The 17,989-nt window shown below is 38.1% G+C and overlaps 1 protein-coding gene across 1 annotated transcript; it reads right to left on the reverse strand.

Annotated features, from left to right (window-relative positions):
- Positions 1–2,406: 2,406 nt before the first annotated feature.
- On the reverse strand, positions 2,407–17,881 carry LOC110446013. The gene is made up of 6 exons (XM_021490944.1): positions 17,470–17,881; positions 12,151–12,390; positions 11,217–11,378; positions 4,203–4,304; positions 3,283–3,774; positions 2,407–2,963 (listed from the first exon to the last, which is right to left on the reverse strand). The coding sequence occupies exons 1-6, from the start codon at positions 17,504–17,506 to the stop codon at positions 2,416–2,418; spliced, it is 1,581 nt and encodes a 526-aa protein (XP_021346619.1). The 5' UTR covers positions 17,507–17,881; the 3' UTR covers positions 2,407–2,415.
- Between the last annotated feature and the right edge of the window lie 108 nt (positions 17,882–17,989).

Consider the following 17,989-nt stretch of genomic DNA (forward strand, 5'->3'; position numbering starts at 1 on the left):
GTGTTTTGCTGGGTAGTCCAAAACACAGGCACGATATAGAGATATTCAGGATAGTGCTTTACTGGGTAGTCCAAAACACAGAGAGAATATAGTGATAATCAGGGTAGTGTTTTACTGTGTAGTCCAAAACACAGACACGATATAGTGATACGCAGGGTAGTGTTTTACTGGGTAGTCCAAAACTCAGAGACGATATAGGGATAATCAGGGTAGTGTTTTACTGGGTAGTCTATACCATAGACACGATATAGTGATAATCAGGGTAGTGTTTTACTGTGTAGTCCAAAACACAGACACGATATAGTGATAATCAGAGTAGTGTTTTACTGGGTAGTCCAAATCACAGTCACGATAAAGTGATATTCAGGATAGTGTTTTACTGGTTAATCTATAACACAGACACGATATGGTGATAATCAGGGTAGTGTTTTACTGGGTAGTCCAAAACATAGACACGATATAGTGATATTCACGATAGTGTTTTACTGGGTAGTCCAAAACACAGACACGATATAGTGATAATCAGGGTAGTGTTTTACTGGGTAGTCTAAAACACAGACACGATATAATGATATTCAGGGTAGTGTTTTACTGGGTAGTCCAAAACTAAGAGACGATATAGTGATAATCAGGGTAGTGTTTTATTGGGTAGTCCAAAACACAGAGACGATATAGTGATAATCAGGGTAGTGTTTTACTGGGTAGTCCAAAACTCAGAGACGATATAGTGATAATCAGGGTAATGTTTTACTGGGTAGTCCAAAACACAGACACGATATAGTGATACGCAGGATAGTGTTTTACTGAGTAGTCTAAAACACAGAGACGATATAGTGATAATCAGGGTAGTGTTTCACTGGGTAGTCCAAAACTCAGAGACGATATAGTGATATTCAGGGTAGTGTTTTACTGGGTAGTCCGAAACTCAGAGACGATATAGTGATAATCAGGGTAATGTTTTACTGGGTAGTCCAAAACACAGACACGATATAGTGATATTCAGGGTAGTGGTTTACTGGGTAGGCCAAAATATAGACACGATGTAGCTTTAATGAGGGTTGCATTACCTAGCTATGTAATTAAGTGTAGTTGAATGTAACGTCCTATTTATTATACGTGTTTTACTGGGTAGTCCAAAACATAGACACGATATAGTGATATTCACGATAGTGTTTTACTGGGTAGTCCAAAACACAGACACGATATAGTGATATTCAGGGGAGTGTTTTACTGGGTAGTCCAAAACACAGACACGATATAGTGATACGCAGGATAGTGTTTTACTGAGTAGTCTAAAACACAGACGCGATAAAGTGATACGCAGGATAGTGTTTTACTGGGTAGTCCAAAACACAGAAACGATATAGTGATATTCAGGATAGTGTTTTACTGGGTAGTTCAAAACACGGACACGATATAGTGATATCCAGGGTAGTGTTTTACTGGGTAGTCTATAACACAGACACGATAAAGTGATAATCAGGGTAGTGTTTTACTGGGTAGTCCAAAACTCAGAGACGATATAGGGATAATCAGGGTAGTGTTTTACTGGGTAGTCCAAAACTCAGAGACGATATAGTGATAATCAGGGTAGTGTTTCACTGGGTAGTCCAAAACTCAGAGACGATATAGTGATAATCAGGGTAATGTTTTACTGGGTAGTCCAAAACACAGACACGATAAAGTGATATTCAGGATAGTGTTTTACTGGGTAGTTCAAAACACGGACACGATATAGTGATATCCAGGGTAGTGTTTTACTGGGTAGTCTATAACACAGACACGATGTAGTGATAATCAGGGTAGTGTTTTACTGGGTAGTCCAAAACTAAGAGACGATATAGTGATAATCAGGGTAGTGTTTCACTGGGTAGTCCAAAACTCAGAGACGATATAGTGATATTCAGGGTAGTGTTTTACTGGGTAGTCCAAAATATAGACACGATGTAGCTTTAATGAGGGTTGCATTACCTAGCTATGTAATTAAGTGTAGTTGAATGTAACGTCCTATTTATTATACGTACCTGATATATGAAAATTCAAATCTATGTGTACCATGGTACACTTTTACATGGTACACAAAGATTTGAATTTTCATATCTTTGTGTACCATATAAAAGTGTACCGTGGTACAAAAAGATATGAAAATTCATATTTTTTTGTCAGGCTCTTGTCGGCCATCGTATGTATACGTTGATGAAAGTTAAAAGCATCATTCCATTATTTGTTTCGATTTTACCAAAGTTTGATTTCATGATAATGTTACACAATGAAGAATTCGACTGCTACAGGGTGTAAACAATTAGCCAGGGATGATAGAAGCAGGTTGGAATAACGGCATGATATAAACCCACGGGAAAATGCAGACTGTGTTCCATACAAAATAACACAAATCGCCCTGCTATATACCAAGTTTTATTTAGATACTTCGGGAGCGCTGAGTGTATAGAGAACGGTCGACAGTTTGGCAAGAAGTAGTGGCACAAAACATATCAGCCCTAGGAACGGCTTCTCCGCGGGATTGACCCTGCGGTCAAGGACACTGATATCTTCCTCAAACACGTGTTTGGGTAGAAGCATGTCCTGGAGTTCACTGATCAAACACGTCATGATCTGGTAGTCATCGTCACTCTCGTCCCCGGTAGAGGCCTGACACGATTTGGCCTTAATGTCGTCTACTAGAATTCGTATACTGTTCACAGTCGACAGATACTCTCGAACCAGATCAGTCCGCATACCGGAAGATAACGAAGAACTTCCGACTAAATGGCTATAGAGTCCGATGACATCTGAAAGAGATTCAATGGCGACTTTGCCAATCGGCATGATAATCTGCAGGGTTCTGATGAAGAGGTCGATTGAGTCATTGAAACATGTGTATCGATGACGCACTGTCTCGACCTCAGCACTGAGGCGCATGCGCCAGCCAACAACATCAAAGTCTTTCTCGATCACTACCACATCTACAAGCAGAGAAATAAGCATTGGTTAAAAAACAAAAGAATGCCCTCTTGAATGATTTTTAATATAAATGTATATTCAGACTTTCTTACATGAAACAAATGTTTGAAATTAAAATGTTGTTTTCTGAAATAGCAAATACATCGGTAAAATACCAACATTAAATGCAGTAGTACTGATAATAGGACCTATTACAGTAAGAGACATTAGGAACGTATAGATCTATGGACAGACAATCTAGATAACATCAATGCTAACACAACTGAACTCAAGAAATATTAAATGAACAAATAAGGTCAACATTATTAGCATAGTACTGACCAGCGGTGACCGGAATGTGGTCAAGACTAGGGTAATCTGTTGGAGTGGTCAGTGTGTCCGCTGGATGGACTAATGTACACTCTTTGAACTTGCGTGACAAGAGCACTTCTCGTGACGCGTCCAATTCGTCCGTATCTATGGTAACATCCAGTTTAACTGACTTGGCTCCTACTAGTTCCAGGATACGATCCGTGACAAACACGGATTGACAAACAGCCGACAGACGTCGACTTTTGAACATTTGATTAAGTGACTCTAATGCTCCAAGTGTCAAACACGTGCACTTAACACACATGCTCCCTCTGGTAATTGTTTCGACTTTGACGTCACGAATGTCAATAGCAGCCTCCAACGTCCAACAGAATTGTTCCTTCTTTTGTATGATGACGTCGTAGAAGCGCTCGGCCAAATCCCGTTTGGTCTGTTGGGAGCCCGTATCGTCCTCAGATCCCAGCGATACTTGAGATATCTTCATATTCAGACTGATCTCGCCTGCCGTGGAGAAAATAATAAGAAACAAAAGAATTTGAATAAATTCGGTAAGTATGTTCCTCCGACCCTAAAGACTACATACAGCATGGTCTGAACCAATTCTATAACAACTTTTCGCATTTAAAGTTTTATCTAGAATATTGAGAAATTCCTAAGGACACCACACAGGGTTTTCTTTCTTTTTTCTAACACTTAAACTTACTAACGAATCCTCATTTAAGCCGCCATGTCAAAATAGAGCTGTCCCTGGACTCGACTCTAGTGTGATTGGAACAGATGAGTGTGATCTGTCTTTTGTATCAAGGTAAAGCGAATCCCATTTCGCTTCCTCATTAAAGGCATTGGTGTGTGCAGTGTAGGAGAAATGGCTATTAAAATGCTATATTTTTGTTATTTTCAACAACTCTGTAAATTGAAGGAAAACTTACATGACTTTTCCTCGGAGTAGCTGTCCCGTTTCTTGGCCGACCGTGCACGATTGCTGCCACTGCGCGCACTCTTACACCGAGTGTTGGGTCGGGCTATACCGCCTGTGTAAACAAAATATGACATCCTGAAGGAAAATGTTTTCAATAATTCAAAATTTTCTATACGTTCATCAAAATTCAATTTCTTGATGTCTTTACTTCATCAGATTTATCTAATACAGTACCAAAACTATATACAAGTACGTTACAAGATATAAACGGTAAATACACAGATAATACATTATAATTCAGTGACAACGGAACATACGGCTATATCAAACATTTATTGTTTATCGTTTGTTTTGCTGTTGCCCTAATTGTACAGGTCATTTACGTCCCCAGCTGAAATGACCCTCAACAGCACCGTTATTAGCCTTATAGAATCACAGGCCATGCAATCCCACTATATACATTAGACGATGTTATTTTATAGGTTTAGAGTAATCAGTACGGATAGTTTTTGACTTCTCTATACATCTAGACCTGTATACATGCCATTAAACGTGGCAAGGGTCAGTTGCACGTGTTATTTACCTGTATGTAAATGCCGTTAAGCGTCACACGGGTCAGTTATATGTGTTAGTTTTGATACACTAACGCCATCTCTGATTACTCCTGGGTGTAATTTGAGCTCCCATTTGACGTACTATATCGACTTAGAACAACCGAGTCAAACCAACTTTACATATTTAAATCAATTAAAAACGTATTTTTTTTTGTATTATAAACATTTCTCTTATAAAAAAAAACAACTTGATAAATACATTCCTGACTAATCTACATAAACCACAAAGCCGACTTTCTGGTATAGTGTTCCAAATCTCGTCCACTACATTATAGTGACGTCTTATTGTACCATCATTATCCTCCTCCTCCTTTTCCTTTGGTAGTAGCGCGGAGTCCATCAGAAACATCAAGCAAACCTCTGTCCGGGGCACAACACTGACCACTTCTGCCAGTAACCAAACGCTGACCACTGCTACACAACACCTGTATCCCTGTCTTTCACGCACCTGTATGGCACACAGGTGTGGGAACGAGACTGCCAGGTATAACGTTACATATCCCTTTATTACGGCTTGTTTGGTAACGTATCATTAACAAGAGGATGACCCAAGGGAATTAATCCATGACAATGTACACGGGCAGGTTCATGCAAAAGTCAATCAACCACATATCTAAACCATTTACTATACAATTATGATACTTTGGAAAATTGGCAACCATCTGGTTTTAAGTATAATGAGGTCACATGTATGACACACATTCAGCAATGATTTCATCGCACTAAAATAAACACTATATCATCACAATGACATCACACTATACCATCACAATGACATCACCCTATAGTGACATCACACTATACCATTACAATGACAGCACACTATAATTACATCACATTGTATTTTCAAAATAACATAACACTATAATGACATCACACAATACCATTACAATGACATCACACTATAACGACATCACATTGTACTTTCGAAATAACATCACACTATAATGCCATCACACTTAACCATTACAATGACATCACACTATAACGACATCACATTGTACTTTCGAAATAACATCACACTATAATGACATTACACTATACCATTACAATGAAATCATGCTATGCTTTCATAATGAAGTCCCACTCTACTGACATCACATTATACCATTACAATGACCTCACACTATAATTACATCACATTGTATTTTCAAAATAACATAACACTATAATGACATCACACTTAACCATCACAATGACATCACATCATACCGTCACAATGACATCCCGCTATTCCATCACAATGACATCACCCTACAGTGCCATCACACTATACCAGTACAATGACATCACATTATAATGACATCACACTATAGCATTACAATGGCATCACACTATAGGGACATCACACTATACCATCATAATGACATCACACTTAACCATCACAATGACATCACCCTACAGTGCCATCACACTATACCAGTACAATGACATCACATTATAATGACATCACACTATAATGACATCACACTATAATGACATCACACAATACCATTACAATGACATCACATTATAATGACATCACACTATAATGACATCACACAATACCATTACAATGACATCACACTATAATTACATCACTTTGTATTTTCAAAATAACATCACACTATAATGACATCACACTTAACCATTACAATGACATCACATTATACCATTACGATGACATAACACTATAGTGACATCACACTATACCATCATAATGACATCACACTTTCCTTTCATAATGGCGTCACACTATAGTGACATCACATTACAGTGACATCAAACTTAACCATTACAATACATCACATTATACCATTACAATGACATCACACTATACCATTACAATGACATCACACTATGCTTTCATAATGGCGTCACACTCTAGTGACATCACATTATACCACTACATTGACATCACACTATAGTGACATCACACTATACCATTACAATGCCATCACACTATACCATTACAATGACATCACATTATAATGACATCACACTGTACTTTTACAATAACATCACACTATAATGACATTACACTATATCTCCACAATGACATTACACTATACCTCCACAATGACATCACGCTATACCATCACAATGACATCACACTATACCATTACAATGACATCACACTATAATTACATCACATTGTATTTTCAAAATAACATCACACTATAATGACATCACACTTAACCATTACAATGACATTACATTATACCATTACGATGACATAACACTATAGTGACATCACACTATACCATCATAATGACATCACACTTTCCTATCATAATGGCGTCACACTATAGTGACATCACATTATAGTGACATCAAACTTAACCATTACAATTACATCACATTATACCATTACAATGACATCACACTATACCATTACAATGACATCACACTATGCTTTCATAATGGCGCCACACTATAGTGACATCACATTATACCACTACATTGACATCACACTATAGTGACATCACACTGTACTTTTACAATAACATCACACTATAATGACATTACACTGTATCTCCACAATGACATCACACCATACCATCACAATGACATCACACTTAACCATCACAATGACATCACACTAAACCATCACAATGACATCACACTATGCTTTCATAATGGCGTCACACTATAGTGACATCACATTATACCACTACATTGACATCACACTATAGTGACATCACACTATACCTCCACAATGACATCACACTATACCATCACAATGACATCACACTATAATGACATCACACTTTACCATCACAATGACATCACAATATAGTGACATCACACTATACCATTACAATGCCATCACAATATACCATCACACTTGACATCACGCTACAGATACNTTACGTCTAGAATATCTTACTACATGTACAACACACCTAACACTTGTTTTATTACGTCTAGTATATCTTACTACATGTACAACACACCTAACACTTGTTTTATTACGTCTAGTATATCTTACTACATGTCCCTGGAATGTTAGTAACGGTTGATTTTGAAAAGGCTTTCGATTCTGTCTCTTGGAAATTCATAGACGAAGTACTTAGATATTTTGGATTTGGAAACGATATCAGAAATTGGGTCAAAATTTTACACTGTAATTCAAGGTCTGCTATAAACCAGGGGGGTAATTTATCAGCACTTTTCAAAAAAAATCGTGGTTGTCGTCAAGGAGATCCCATCACTCCATATATTTTTATATTATGTGCAGAAGTATTAGCAATCCGCCTTAGAAACAAGAAGAGTATAACTGGTATAAATGTTAATAACTGTCCCATCTTAAACTCTCAGTATGCAGATGACACTTCTCTGGTATTAGATGGTTCTGAAAAATCACTGAAAGGGGCGGTTGATGAACTAAATATTTATGCAAACATATCTGGTCTTAAAGTAAATGTAGGTAAAACTGAAGTTGTCTGGATAGTTTTATTACGTCTAGTATATCTATCTACATGTACAACACACCTAACACTTTTTTGTATTACGTCTAGTATATCTTACTACATGTACAACACACCTAACACTTGTTTTATTACGTCTAGTATATCTTACTACATGTACAACACACCTAACACTTGTTTTATTACGTCTAGTTTATCTTACTGCATGTACAACACAACTAACACTTGTTTTGTTACGTCAAGTATATCTTACTACATGTACAACACACCTAACACTTGTTTCGTTACGTCTAGAATATCTTACTACATGTACAACACATTTAACACTTGTTTTGTTACGTCAAGTATATATTACTACATGTACAACACACCTAACACTTGTTTTATTACGTCTATTATATCTTACTACATGTACAACACACCTAACACATGTTTTATTACGTCTAGAATATCTTACTACATGTATAACACACTTAACGCTTGTTTTTATTACGTCTAGTATATCTTACTACATGTACAACACACCTAACACTTGTTTTATTTCAATTGCGTCTAGTATATCTTACTACATGTACAACACACCTAACACTTGTTTTGTTACGTCTAGTATATCTTACTACATGTACAAAACACCTAACACTTGTTTTGTTACGTCAAGGATATCTTACTACATGTACAACACACCTAAAACTTGTTTTGTTACGTCTAGTATATCTTACTACATGTACAACACACCTACCACTTGTTTTATTTCAATTGCGTCTAGTATATCCTCCTACATGTACAACACACCTAACACTTGTTTTATAACGTCTAGTATATCATACTACATGTACAACACACCTAACACTTGTTTTTTTACGACTAGAATATCTTACTACATGTACAACACACCTAACACTTGTTTTTTTACGTCTAGAATATCTTACTACATGTACAACACACCTTACACTTGTTTTGTTACGTCTAGAATATCTTACTACATGTACAACACACCTTGCACTTGTTTTGTTACGTCTAGAATATCTTACTACATGTACAACACACCTAACACTTGTTTTTTTACGTATAGAATATCTTACTACATGTACAACACACCTAACTCTTGTTTTTTTACGTCTAGAATATCTTACTACAAGTACAACACACCTAACACTTGTTTTATAATGTCTAGTATATCATACTACATGTACAACACACCTAACACTTGTTTTTTTACGTATAGAATATCTTACTACATGTACAACACACCTAACACTTGTTTTATAACGTCTAGTATATCATACTACATGTACAACACACCTAACACTTGTTTTATTACGTCTAGAATATCTTACTACATGTACAACACACCCTATAACACTTGTTTTATTAAGTCTAGAATATCTTACTACATGAACAACACACTTAACACTTGTTTTATTACGTCTAGTTTATCTTACTACATGTACGGAACACACAGAACAATTCTCTAGAATATTTTAATTTACACAATACCGAACAATTCTCAACTATCTTAACATAGCCAAAGGTATGTCAGTTTCTATTAAAAAATATCAATTTATAAGCAATGTTGTTTCTTAAATGAAATATTAAACTGCTGCCTCCGTCAAACCCAAGATACGTGTTGCCTATTCGATGCATACTTTCTCTGGCAGCCAATGACATAAGTGAAAATACAAATACACCACAGAGGTCCGCTGTGACTTTAATCATATGACACTTCTTAGTTCTGAAATAAAGCAGAATAAACTTTATACCTAAAGGACCGGAAGGTCTCCAGTCATAAGTTGGCGGTCAAAACCGGGTACAAACTACTTACCATTTTCATGAATGGTTGGAAGCTTAAGAGTGGTCATTTGGCTTTCTGACCGACGTCCTAGTGAGCACTGCATAGTTTAACGAGGTACGGGCGTAAATAAGTACCAGGAGGGTATAGATAAGTACCATATCTACGTAAGTAAACCTCTCATTGTCTTAAACTTGAAATATAAAATCTTTAAATTCTTGTCATCAGATAAAGAGACTATGGGCATGCCTTCGGTGACTACGTTAGTGGTGATTGGTACCTACTCGTCAACAGTAGTGCTAGTCCGACGTTCGTGTCGATACCCGCGTGTAAATACCATTTAAATAGTCGTGATGTAATTTTAATTTAAACCAAGATTATCTAGATCCGAAATCAAATTTATTCGCCAGCGTCATTGTCCAAGCTTATCAGCTCACAAGATTAAAACCGAACACTTCTAATACTTTACCATTTGACGTAGTACATCTGAAGGTTAAGAGATTTAGGTGTCCAGACAAAGAAAGAAAAATAGGATATTCGTAAATATGGTAATTATTTAATGTGGTTGGTGTATCTGATCACTAAACTGGTGTATGTGATTTCAATACTGGTATGTTTTATTCACAAATTGATGTAATGGATCCCTATAGTACTGGTAGATATATGCTGACCTGGTTTACTGACACTAACCTGTCTGTAAATGTTGACGTCTCCTGACCGAGTTGATTGATATTCACCTGCGTGTAAGCGTTGACGTCTCCTGACCAGATTAGTTTACACTCAACTGTTTGCAAGTGTTGACGTCCCCTGACTAGATTAATTTACACTAACCTGTCTGTAAGTGTTGACACATTCTGACCAGGTTGTCTGACACTAACGTGTCTGTAAGTGTTGACGTCCCCTGACTAGATTAATTTACACTAACCTGTCTGTAAGTGTTGACGTCTTCTGACCGAGTTGATTGATACTCACCTGCGTGTAAGTGTTGACATCTCCTGACGGAGTTGATTGATACTCACCTGCGTGTAAGTGTTGACGTCTCCTGACCAGATTAGTTTACACTCAACTGTATGTAAGTGTTGACGTCCCATGACTAGATTAATTTACACTAACCTGTCTGTAAGTGTTGACGTCTTCTGACCGAGTTGATTGATACTCACCTGTGTGTAAATGTTGACGTCTCCTGACCAGATTTATTTACAGTAACTCACCTGTCTGTTGGTGCTGACGTCTCCTGACTAGGTTAGCAGACTTGAGACGCCTTGCGTACTGTGTCCGATGGGAGTGTAGACCCGAGGACGTAGGTCGTGATGACGTCGGTCGTGATGATGTTGGCCTTTCCGGCTTCCTAGACTCTAAGTTTGTGATCTCCTCTATCCGAACAAAAAAGACAGTTCAGATTAAGCTTTCAGCAATTAGTAAGAAAAACACTATGAATCATACAATATTTAATTAGCCGACACGATGCACGTGGTTTTAATTGACAATAAAAGTGGACTCTATAACAACCGACTAGTTTATGTTTTCCTGGGACGTAAATCGGTTCAGTTCAAATAAAATACTCTCTCTGTTCCAGACAGCAAAGCTGCAGGGTCCAGATGACATTTTAGTTTAGCCAATCGAAAGGACGCCATTAAAATAGTCCTGGGCTCGTATTCATGAAACCGTTCTCATGCTCAAGCATGGATTTTGTGCTCAAACCATCATTCTTGTAATCATAACTGATCACTAAATCATGCCAAATGATCAAAACGTCAAATGGAAACATTGAAACAGTATTCGACTGTAATTCTCTTCAAAGTTTTTCCAAATCATTGACAAAATAAAATTGTATTATCAAAGTATAGCCGGAACAAGAAATTAGGCTTGAGCACAAAATCCATGTTTGAGCATGATAACGGTTTCATGAATACGGGCCCTGGTGTTTGAAAACATCCGGATATTGAACTTACTCCGTATGTGTCAAAAAGGAACATATGCAATATATGCAGCGACTCATTCAAGCAGTAAAACAAGTAAGAAACTCGACTAAAGGCTTTGGTAACAATCCCAAATGTTCAGAAACAAATGTTTTAAGTGATATCTATATAGTACTATCCTCATCTCTGCCCTAAGGTTGTCCGTCACTAACACTGCTGTACATACCTTCAGCCCTCCTAAGACCACATCTATTGAGGGCCACACCCAGACACTCCCTGCTGGCCGCCCTCCCCACTCGGTCGTACCACAGACATAGGCCCTTGAAAGCCAGTTGGGACGGACAAGGAGTGAAGTCCGTAGCCTCCAGCTGTTTTATCTCGTGTTGCTGAACTCCTAACTCCAGACATACTTCCTTCCACTGACGGATTATGTAAGGACTCACGTGTCGGAATACCTCTCGGATATCTATAGGCAAACCGAAAGTAGAACGCTGCATTAGTATAATGTAGCTCGAGACTTTTAAAATAGATACTATTGCACTAACCACTGATAAACGCTTTTTTTATTACATTTCAACCATACATCTCCAGTAACCCCAGTCACAGAGACAATAGCAAAGAGGTTTCAAAGGTCTCAAAACCGTTTTACTAAGGTCGCAACAAAGTTTCAGAGAAGTCGCAAAACCATTGTGGTCGCAATCAATTCTTTTAAAAACTGGTCGATGAGAGGTTTCATTAAACTTCTAGAGTTTTTCGAGCGATAGGTTAATCGCAAATTGGTTTTCACTGTGCAGCGATTGGTTTCGTTTAAACAAGAATGTTGACTTTATGTAACCTAGTGACAACCTACATTTCTGTGTATTGCAGCATCGTATGATCTACATACTACACACAAACGATTTTTTTTGATTATATCTATTATTTCAAATCACCATGCAGTGTGACCAGTTAATACAGGTATCATCCAATACTGCCTTTGCCTTGTCTTTTTTAATCTTCTGTTCACCACCAAGAAAGCTACTGGAGCGTTTTCGTTTATTCTTTGCGGGCCAAGCAACTGTAATGGTGCTACTGTTAACATATTATCAACTTGACAACTTACAGAGAATTTATTTGATTCTGACAAGCACCACTTTTGTATCAATTATGTTTGATCGGCAATCAACAGATAGTTACCGATCCCTGCGCACAGTTGAATCGATTCTCTGGGATTCGCTTATGCTACGTTTACATTATGTTCCCGGTGGCCACGGCAATCACGTTTCAGGCCAACGTGGTCAAAACGGGATGGACGTGAGATAATGCGGGGACGGGATGGGCCAACGTGACAGGCCGTGATTGCCGTGGTTGCCGGGCCAGATTTTTTAACTGTCAAAAGATTTGCCATGGCAGTCACGGTGTAATATAACTTGGAGGCGGTCCGTAGTGGGACGGGAAGCATGTGTATTTCCCGGCATCTCACGGTCCTTTCAAGTTTTGTCAAGTTCTATCGCGTTTAGTGCGCGTTCTGTCACGGTTAGTTCACGGTTGCTGCGCGTTTTGTCCCGTTTTGCCACGTTTTGTCACGGTTCTCACGGCAAGCTAGGGTGTATGGTAGCTGTTTCGTCGCGTTCAATCCGGCACGTCCCGGTGTGTGACGGTTTGCGGGCCCGGCGTGTTGCGTTCTACTACGGTCTGACATGGCGCGCGCGCGCGGTCTGGGAGGGAGTATATAAAAGCAAAAATCCCACGGCGCACTACGTTTCGTACATGGGAATTCATGATGTTATCTCGTCGATTCGTCTCAGGATATAATGATTGCTTTGCTTGGGAGGCCTTCTTGGGCACAAACGTGCTCCAAAGCTGCCCGGTGTAAACGTTACATCCGTGGAAAGCCTGGACAGAACGTGAAAAACGTGTCGGACCTTCATCAGAACGTGAGAAACGTGAGGGACCCCATCAGAACGTGACGGGCCTAGAGGGAATGTACTGGCATCCGTGGTAGACCGTAGGCCGAACCATAGTGCGCCTTAGAGCCTCCGGGACTCAGCAGCCTCTTTCCCCCCACGGCCTGTCACGGATACCGTCACGGATACCGTGACAGACCGTGGGAAAACTTGCCAAGTCTTGAATTAAGAGAAAAAATGGCCAAAATCCCACGGCGCACTACGTTTCGGGCTGCCGGAAACATAATGTAAACGTAGCATTACTAAGTCAAAAGTCTGCTGAACCAGGTGTAAGAGTATTGCTGAACTGACAAGTTACAAAATCTATCGCTGATAGATCGGTGATCATACCCAAATTTAACCATACCTAAATTTGACCATACCCTAATTAAAATACGGAACATAAGTCGTCAAAAGTCTGTCGCAAATGAGTCAATGACAGACATTGCCAAGAGGTTGGATGGCAGTCGCCTTGTCAGTGTGAGTGGGGATTTACTGCGTTTGACGTTTACCTAAACCTACGTGTTTAAATAAGACTACAGTCCTACACACCAGGTACGGTATACACTACTTAACTTCCGTTCATTACCTGACATTTTACACACTCAGCCTAAATTACTCAAACTATTATATTGACACGTACTGTCTTTATTTGATTTCCCTTTAAAAGGGACGTCTAAAGTGTTGAAGCGTTGAAAGAGCGGGCGTGTGCCGGGTCTGTACGAGCCGATTAAGATTTTCAATTGTATGCTTTCTGTGTAGTTTTGTGAATGTTGCGTTTTTGAGTAGACGTAAGAATGGCACATAGAACACAGTTTTCTCTTCTCCTATATCTCAAGTTCAATCATTAATGGGTGTATATCGAGACAAAATTAAGCACGAAACTGCGTTCTGCTGGCACTCACAGTATATATGAATGCCAACTAAAACATGACTAATCCCATAGCTAAAATGGATGCCACCTGATATTGTTAGGTTATATAGTGGCAATGCCATAGAGTGGTAAATAGAGTACAGTGTTACCGCTCAATAGCAGTAGGGAGGGTGGGTTTGGGTGGAGGTTTGGGTACTACATTATTTTTTAAATAGAGACGTGTGCTTTAATAAGCAAAAGATACCTATATGAAGCGTTCCGTCGCCATGGTAACACATAGAATTCGACACTTTAATCGGGTTTCTTAATTTCAATACTATATAAGCCTAACAAGCGATATGGTTCAAATGTTATGGAATAGGTTTGTCAAATACATATCACCTGTACGACCTTTAAAAAGGTCAAGGTCAAATTTATTTACACATATTTGACAGCAAGCAATCTTACACTACATGCTAAATAGCATCACTCTAGTCCTCACAGATCTTTGTTGGAAGATTTTAACATACCTTACTCGTGAGATTTTGGAAGTGGAACAATACCATTTATCTATGCTAGACCTTAAGGACGTGGAGAAGAAGTCAAACACATTTAGCAATGGTGACTTTAAAAGTCGGTCAAGGCCAGTCATCTGAACAAATTAATGGTAGCCCTCTTCCCCAGCAAGCTACAGGCCAAGTTTCAGTTCTCAACGCCTTGTGGATCTTAAGAAGAGGTCGTTTAAAGAAGTTGATGCCGGCAAACGCATTCTACTTTTTTATTATAAACATTTATAATAAACTCTACTCATTCGTTTTCGTTTGCTGTTCTTTATAAAGTAGGGGTTCTATGTACATAGTGACTGCTTTTTATAAACGAGAAATATCCCTAAAGTGACTGTGTTTATAATCAGGAAATCGCCATATACGGTTTTTTTTTGTTTTTTTTTATATAAACAGATCTGCGTAAATAATGTCTTTATAAACAGATAATCCCTCTTTATAGTGTCAGTGTTTATGACATTTGTTGTCTCTCTATATTGACTGTCTTTTTAAAACGACGATTTCCAAAGATTAACAGTACATATAATCAGTTGTATTCTCTCTTTAAAGAGTCTGTATACACAGCTATTCCCTCTATAGAGTAGCACTGTTTATACCACGTGTTCTCTCTATATGTTGACTGTCTTTATACACAGCTATTCCCTCTATATAGTGGCACTGTTTATACCACGTGTTCTCTCTATAGGTTGACTGTCTTTATAAACAGATGATCTATAAGTATCTACAGTCCTTATGAACAGTTGTTTTATCTCTAACTTAGTCTTTATAAAAAAAAATCTATATAGTTGCTGTGTTTATTATAAATTGTTCTCTCTAAATATCAGCAGTCTTTATAAATAGGTATTCCCTATATGTAGTAACTGTCTTTATAAATGTCAGATCCCTCTAAATATCGGCAATCTTTATAAACAGGTTTTCCCTATATATATTGGCTGTGTTTATAAACAGGTTTTCCCTATATATATTGGCTGTGTTTATAAACAGGTTTTCTCTATATATATTGGCTGTGTTTATAAACAGGTTTTCTCTATATATATTGGCTGTGTTTATAAACAGATGCTTTCTCTGTATACTGTAATCCTTTATAAAGGGGTGTTCACTATAGATAACGGTTTCCTTTATAAACATGTTTTTATTAGAGTCAGTCGCTAATGGAAAATGTCTATACTAAGAAATGTCACTAAACTATGTCATTAGAATTTGATTTAAAATGACGGTGTCGAATTAATCTGAATATAATCTATAACAGCACTAGTAATGACTTGTAATATAAAATTTTGATTGTGTTCGCCTAACTTTCAGAGATGACAGATCCATAGACGGTTATATCTAACCCCGGAGCTACACATTGCGCTTTTTAATCTACCTTATTTCCATTCGTAGTATTAATATAATTCTCAAACACAAACCACAAGCCGTCCCCAGGGTAAAGCAATAACTTAATGTTGTTTGTATAGCCGATAAAGGTATGCAAATATTATATTGAAGTATTTGACTCCGTGTTTGAAGTGTTCAATATGATTTCTGACTACACAATCAATCAATGTATTGGTTGACCGTCACATACACCGCTGAACGGTAACGAACACCCCGACAGTCGAGGGGGCGCGCGCGCATCTATTATCTCATAATCTAATAAAGCATCAGCATTGGCGTAACCTTTAGGATATTGAGATGGGGAGTTTAACCTTCAAGGTGCTGTTGGTTTTGTATATCTGGATATTAGATCTCGGTTTTGACCTTGGAATGGTATATATGTCCCCCATTGACGACATACTATGTACGGAATTGCATTTTTTCCTATGCAATTGTATGATGATAGCCCTTATCTTCTCAGAGGACGTCAAAACACAAACTGGCTTCTCATGTATTACATATTTAACTTCAACTGATATTTTTCTAGAACCTGAAGGTTTTTACGGAATAGCATGCCGAACCGTATATCATATCAATGTAGTATCAAGTACATAACCTGTCCATACGCATGATTCAATAAAACCAAGAGTCTAATAATACGTACTGAGAACCATTAAGGTTAATAGCTTGGTAATGGTAAAATAACGCGTTCTATGGCTCAATAACACATTCCGGTAATGGTGTTTTGCTATCACTCTCAGTAAATACGTCCATAATGGCATGAAATTATAATTAACATCAGACATCGACGTTACATTAAATGTCGATGATATCCCAGTTTTACTTACCAACTGTATCTGTTTTGAGCCCATTTCTGACCGCCATTCCGTGTCCTATCTGGTCCAGTTGGAAATCTGTATATATACCCAATACATACAGTAATCCTCTGTTACAGGGTCCGTACAGAAAACGCTGTGTTCAAGTTAAAGATAAAAACACCAAGAGAACAACATGGTGAAATGTCAGACGTTGAGTAACAATAAGTATACGTTGTTCCCGTCTGTGTACTATTGTGGACTTTTCACCTATGACTTGTTTCCAGTCGGCATAATCTGGTATTAAAATCCGTGTGACGAGAACGTCACGAATCGACTCTCCTCGGGTAGAAAGTTTTAACTACAACGGTTAAACACTTGCCAGTATCGATCAAGGGAATTCCCTTTAAACGACCCCACTTCACTGCCGGGGAGCCAGCAATTTACGTCTACTAAACCATTCTTCTCAGTATCGAATTTGATGTAACCATTCTTAGAGGAGCTTAGATAAAGCACATAGACTTATAATGAATAGAACGGTTATTGATATAAG

Source organism: Mizuhopecten yessoensis, unplaced genomic scaffold (genome assembly GCF_002113885.1).
Source record: "Mizuhopecten yessoensis strain PY_sf001 unplaced genomic scaffold, ASM211388v2 scaffold2447, whole genome shotgun sequence".
Taxonomy (NCBI): domain Eukaryota; kingdom Metazoa; phylum Mollusca; class Bivalvia; order Pectinida; family Pectinidae; genus Mizuhopecten; species Mizuhopecten yessoensis.